The sequence below is a fragment of the Orycteropus afer genome, unplaced genomic scaffold (assembly GCF_000298275.1).
Source record: "Orycteropus afer afer isolate SDZICR_OR568_19922 unplaced genomic scaffold, OryAfe1.0 scaffold00385, whole genome shotgun sequence".
Lineage (NCBI taxonomy): Eukaryota > Metazoa > Chordata > Mammalia > Tubulidentata > Orycteropodidae > Orycteropus > Orycteropus afer.
The window spans coordinates 870,195-876,718 of record NW_006921972.1 but is presented as its reverse complement, the minus strand read 5'-3'; the positions used below and the strand labels follow the sequence as shown (position 1 = coordinate 876,718).

Genomic DNA, 6,524 nt, shown 5'->3' with positions numbered 1-6,524 from the left:
CTCTAGGAGTGGATGGTGGGGCACAGTGTGTGGACGTGGGGTGTGTGCATGTGGGGTGACTCTGATGGGGACTCTAGGAGTGGATGGTGGGGCACTGTGTGGACGTGGGGTGTGTGCATGTGGGGTGATTCTGATGGGGACTGTAGGAGTGGATGCTGGGATGTGGTATGTGGACATGGGGCACGTGGATATGGGGTGACTCTTGTTGTGATGGGGACTGTAGGAATGGATGGTGGCGTGCGGTGTGTAGATGTGGGGCACTTGGACATGAGGTGTGTGAACATGGGCACGTGGATATGGGGTGACACTTGTTGCAATTGGGGCTGTAGGGGTGGATGGTGGGATGCAGTGGGTAGACATGGGCACGTGGCTTTGGGGTTCCTGGATGTAAGGTGTGTGGATGTGGGTCACGTGGACGTGGGCCATGTGCATGTGGGATGCCTGGATGTGGGGCTGACAGAATGAGTTGAAATTTGTTGCGGGCCCACCTCACCCCCGTCCTGCACCAACGTAGGATCCTGGGGTGCCCATACTGGGGGCTGGTGAGCAGAGAGGGCCTCCAAGATGAATCTTAGTCTCAACCTAGGGTAGGTGCTGTGGTTGGCAGTCTTAGCTAGTGGCAGACTGTGGTGTTTGTGATGGGGTGAGAAGGCCTGGGTTCCCAGTGCCCCAGGATGCCAGCATGCCCCTGCCATCTAGTCATCTGAGACCATGAGTGGGGACTCAAGAAACCCAGAACCCAAAGTCTGGTAGGGGTCCCCAGGCTTAAGCTCAAATTGTCATGATGTTGGGCCAGAGATGGTGGGACCCAAGTGGGTGCCGGTCAGGACACTCAGCGAGTCACATGTCCAGTGGAGTGGCTGCAGCTCAGAGACAAGGCCGAGAGCTTGTTCCTGGCCCTGGCTCCTCCCCCCACCATGAGTCTGGGGGCCCGGCGCCAAGCCAGCACGAGGAGCAGCCTTTCTCCACACAGGTGCTCCAGTCCCAGACACGCTTCAGGAAATTTCCGCGCTGTGGCTCTCAGCTGTGTGTGCCGGCACCGCCTCACCTAATAGGAAACAGATGTGGGGCCAGAGCTTCGTTAGATTTTCCCCTGAAACACGATGCCGGTTTGTTTTCTCAGGCGGCGCCTTCCCGCCTGTGCCCTGTCCTCCAGCATGCGGCGGCTGAGAGGGCATCGTGGCCCGCGTGTGGTGGGGATGCCCCCAACACCTTCCGGCTGCCAAGCACCCAGTGCACAGCTGTGGAGAGGCGGAAGTGTGATGGGGATCTGGTGACAGTTCACTGTCTGCAACCACTCCTGCACATGGCATCTACAGCCATCAGGAACCGAAGCTACCCTTGTAGCCAAGCCACGTGAAATGTGCCAATGGCTCCCTGAAGAGGGGCACACAAGGCCCACAATCCCCCAAGGAGGAAAAAGCGAAACCCATGACCATTGAGTCATTTCTGACCCATGGTGACCATGTGTGTGAGCAGAACTGCCCCACAGGGTTTTCTCAGCTTGATCTTCATGGCAACTGACTCCCAGGCCTGCCGTCCATGGCACTGCTCGGTGGGTTCCAACCACCAACCTTTAGGTTAATAAGTCAGGCAGAAACCGTTGGCACCACCCCAGGGCCAGTAAGGGCCAGAATGAAGGGCCAGATGGAGCAGGCGCCCTCTGGAGGCTGCTGGGTGCCCATGACAGATCTTCACTACCGCCATTTCCCCTAAAGCTCCCTGCAGCTATGGAGGGCCTGTGCTTGGCCCTGGGGGCGGCCTGGAGAGTTCTGATGGCCTCTCTGTTTTCTACTGACCTTGTACACACCCCACAGCCTGGCCCTGGAGGCAGCAGTGGTGGCTTCTCTTGGACCTCTGTCCACAAGCTTCCTAGTGGGAATGGGAGGGAGAATGGTCTAGAAACGTCTCGGGGCTCCCTACATAGCCCCTCTCCCTCCAGAGTTCACGATCATCTGCTGCTGTTTTGACACAGCTCACGCCCTCGGGAGTGCAGACCCCACAGAGCAGCACCCCTCATTCTCATGGGTGGAAGCTGTGGGACTGCCATGTGTCTTCTCTGCTGAGTTTCTGCGGACTTTGAGGAGTGATCGCGCTGTGGCGAGTTTACTCAAAGGGCAGACATTTATCAAATAGGCCGTCAGTAGCAGGAGAAATGCGGTAGTGCGTCCAAGTGAACATTTTCGCTTTGATTGCTACAAATCCACGAACCCTTGGGTCCAAAGCTTCTACTGCAGTTTGCAAATGGATTTTTATAGCACATTAGTGCCGGAGGAGATTCCAAAGAAAATAGTTCTCCTCGGTATTAGAACCAGCTGTGACTTTCTTGAGCCGGTGACTCATTCCTGTTTTTTTAATTGGGTGGGAGAACCAGGCAAAAGACACACAGAGACCTAGTCAAGACGCTGTTTGTTTTGCAAAGGGTATCCTAGCCACAGCCGGCCCGATGGCACCGGTGTGTGACTCGTGTTGATTTAACTTTTTTCTCTTCACAGTTCCAATTATAAAAACAGAACCCACCGATGACTACGAGCCTGCACAGACCTGTGGACCAATGACCCAAGGGCTCAGTCCTCTCTCAAAGCCCTACTACAGCCAGCAACTCCTGCTGCCTCCCGACCCTGGTGCGTGCCTTGTGGCTGGCTTCACATCCTGCCAGCAGAGAAGCACGGTGATGTCACCCCCACCCAGCACAAGCCCACAGCTCCACGACCTGTCTTCTGCCACTTACACCAAGTGCAGCCCCAGTGCAGGCCACGGCCACCTCGGACTCCAGCCACCCGCTGGAGGAGCCCCCACCACTCAGGAAGTGCCACGACCCAGAGCTGTCCCCCCAAGCACTCCCCACTCATCATCTCATGCCACGCTGCAGCCGCAGGTGAGTCAGCATCTGAGCAGTTCCCCTGGTTACCAGCAAACACTCTATCCCAACAGTCCCTCTTCTCCAGTTCCGTCCGTTACCCAAGAGCCAACCTATTTGCAGCCCTGCAGCCCAACATGCCCATCTGCAGTGGGCCACCAGCAGCACGGACCCCTGAAGGTTCACAGACATGAGTCTCCAAACACCCAGCCTCTGTCACTGCCAGAGTTGCATGAGGACAGTAGTGATAAGTTGGCCCCTATTCCTGTAACCATCAAGCGAGAACCAGAAGACTTGGACCAGTTGTACCTGGATGATGGTGAGTGCTCAGAGTCGTACAGGTGTGCGCTCAGCCCTGTGGTCGCGGGCTGGAGGAGGAGGGTGTGCAAATTAACTGCCTTGTGGGGCCGCACGCCAGCCTCACTGACATTTCCTGTAGGGAAGTGGTTCCTTCTGTGTCGTTTGCAATAACTCCGTGGCACGTAGGATTAGTCTCTGCCTGTCAGCTGCATGGCGCATGTTCCAGTGCCGCCATCTTGGTCGGGGGCTGGTGCCTGGTGCCGTAGACCTACCCCAGGGATAGAAGGCGACATCGTAGGGTGCCTACGTATGCCAACTAAAGCGGGACAAAGAACCGCTGAGCTTAAACTGAGAAAGTTCTAATGAGAAGAGGCCCATGCTTACGCATGGCTTCAAGTCAAGCGGTTGTGTTCTGTGGCCTGTACAGAGCTTCTTTAGCATAGTAACCATTTTCTAAAAATAATGGCTTTGCTAAAAGTAATTAACATTTTCCTCTGTACAGCTTTCTACAGATAGTTAGATGTGGTGGCCATCTTGGGAGCTCACGAAGGCATGGGAACATGGTGCTGTGTTCAGCTGGGATTGAAGCAGCGCTATGTGTGGCCTTCTTCCTGTGTACACAGGAGCTCTCTCAGTGTAGAAATGCAACTGAACATGATGGCGTGGAGATTGTGTGAAAAAGAGGCACCTCTGAAACCTCTGTAGTCAGGCTAATTGGTGTAAAAAATTTGTACGCTGATGTGTTTTGCTAATGAGCGCTAACAAAAGGCGCCTCATTGTTCCTGTAGTTATTTATTTTGTAAAGAGATACTTGTCCTCTCTTCTGGGCATGGTGACATCACAGAGGCAGTGCTGACTTGCAGGAGCTGTGTTGGGCCTTTGATCCTGGATCATTGTAATTGTAGGCCAATCAGGCACGGGACCTATGGCCTGCAGCGGTCTGCTCATTAGGCGGCCTAGTCAATTAGTGCTTTCGTTGGACTAGCACAGCATGTTTGTGTGGGTGTCAGGGGGCCTTGGTACAGACAGATTGCCAGTTTTCTTAGGTGCTCGTTGTTTCAGTCAGCCCATCTGAAAGATGTCTCTTGCCCAAGCTGCCCTGACTGGGCACAGAGAATAAATGTGCTCCGGAAGGCTCTGGAAGGTGCTGGAAGGTGGCCACTCAGATGTTCCTCTCTAAGCTGGGGCTTCCTTAGCCATCCTTCAGCTGCCCTTCTGTAAAGATCCCTCAGCGAGGTACTGGCTCGTCCCTGCTACCGCTGTTGCAGTCAGGGCCACATTTCTTCCCGGGTGTACCGCCATGTTCCCCAGGGCCCTTTCGCAGCAGCCTTTACTCCTGGAGCTGTATCCCGGAAGCAGGGAGGGGTCACTCCCATTGACTCACACCTCTGCTCCAAGCGTGGGCACAGAGCAGCTGCCATGGGTCTGGAGCTGGCCCCTGGGCACCTGCTGACCACCACCTGGTTCCCTGGGCTGGGCCCAGGGCTTCTGGATCCCTACTGCCCAGGTGTGAGTTCTCGCCGTTGTTCCTAACTCCAGGCACGCTGGCAGGAGGTGGTCAAGTCTGCTCTCAAAAGGTGGTCCGTCCTTAGGCGCCAAGTCTCCTGCAGCCAGGCTCCCCTGACCCTGCAAGTGGCCCTCCGCGTTCTCGGCCGTTGCTCTCCCTCCACCACCTCAGGGCCACTTCCGGCGGCAGCTCCAGGCGCCCGCTCAGGTTCACAGCAGCCCTGGGGTGATGGTAAAGTGGCCTGGCTGCCACTGACGGGTGCGTCCTGACACCAATGGGCCTCGATGGGGCGCCGCCTCCTCCGCGCAGCCGCCGGGCCGCCCGCGCCTGCACTCTGCTGTCCCAGAAACTTCGGGGGGGGGGGGTCTTGCGAAGCCGCTGGGGACCGGAGGCCGGAGGCTGGCAGCGCGGTCCCCTCGAGCTGTCTGGGGTTCTGGCGACCCTGGAGCCTTTGCAACGGGTGAGGTCAACCAGCCACCGGGCGTGGGCCCGGCCTCTGCGGGGCCGTGATTTCTGCGCAGCCGCCCTGGAAGCAGGTGCCACTCTACAGCGGTGCGACGTCTGGACACGGAGACCCAGGTCTGGGGGTTGGCCGCCGCCAGGCCCACCCTGGCGGCCAGGGGACATGGGTCCTTGCGCCTGGTGCTGGTGAGGGTCCTAGGTCCGCCGTGTGCCCCACAGGCCCGCCGTGCACCCCCAGAGGCCCGCAGCGCCGAGGCACTGGTGGCGCGTGGGAGCATTGCAGCCTCTAACCCCAGGCTTGACCCATGTCCGCCACCCGCATTCGCAGCCTCTGCTGATCGCGCCCCTCCCGGTGGGGTCCTCCCAGCTCCTGGCCCAGCGGAAGTCCCGGCGGCTGACTCCTGCCTTGGCTGTGACAGAGTCAGGCCCCAGGCGGGGTCCGGGGCCTCCTGGAGCTGCAAAGCTCTCGGCCCTGGCCTGTGTGCTCCAGCACGTTCTACCAGGAGCTCCAAGCCTGGCCGGGCCCTCCCTCTCCCTGCCAGCCCCTGAAGGCCCTGCACCAGTGTCGGCTGGCTCGTAGCTGGTTGTGCACTGAAGGTTTTGTCAGGGCCAGCTGTCTTTCCAGCCCTCCCTGCACTCCCTCCTGTGTCCCCCAGTTTCTCCGGCCCCCAGACAATAGACGGTGAATGCCATCGGTGTTTTCCTTGCCAGGCAAACCCCTGTGCAGCTGGAGTTATCTGATCTGGATCTCCAGCTTGGAGACCTGAGAACAATGAGTTCTGACTCCCTGGTTGCCAGTTGTGACACTTTGTTGTTCAATTTCTCAACACACTTGTAGTCTTCCTTCCCCACCCCCACCCCACCCTGAGCGCTCCCCACCTGCCGACTTAATTAAGGTGCACTTAAAGGCATCTGTTTGAACGTATTTCTTAAACTTCCCTGTCTCTGAGAGCCCCCCGCCCAGGTCTCCTGTTGCCCGCCAGCTCCATGTCCGGAAAAGGCTGAGGATCTGAGATGGGGGAGGGAGACCCCACACAAGGAGCTGCCAACCCCCCACCAGAATTTGTGCATCTCCTTGTGAATTTGGGACCCAAGGAAAGGTGCAGGAAAGAGCAGATGGGAGTTGCAGGGATTCAGTTCAGGCAGGGAAATGCCACTAGTCCCTAGGGGACCCGGACACTGGAAAGCAAGTGCCCATCTCCGTCACACACCACTGTCACGGCAAGAGTCATCTGTGTGGCCGAGACCCGTCTGTCGGCTGCAGGACACTGGTTCCTCTGCTGCACCTGCCCCATCCGTGGGGCCCTTTCTCACCACCAGTCAGCTGGTCCCTGGGGCCTCCAGCGAGGCCTGCACGAGGCTCTCAGGGGGCTTCCTGCTCTGGGAGTTGCCTGG

At 58.0% G+C, this 6,524-nt stretch overlaps 1 protein-coding gene across 1 annotated transcript in view; it reads left to right on the top strand.

Annotated features, from left to right (window-relative positions):
- Positions 1 to 4,693, top strand: part of NFATC1 (nuclear factor of activated T cells 1) — a 73,063-nt gene extending 68,370 nt beyond the window's left edge. The window contains exons 9-10 of the mRNA XM_042782602.1: positions 2,496 to 3,201; positions 4,429 to 4,693. Of these exons, the coding sequence (XP_042638536.1) occupies positions 2,496 to 3,201; positions 4,429 to 4,693 (971 nt within the window). The remainder of the gene's footprint in view (positions 1 to 2,495; positions 3,202 to 4,428) is intronic.
- Positions 4,694 to 6,524: the final 1,831 nt, after the last annotated feature.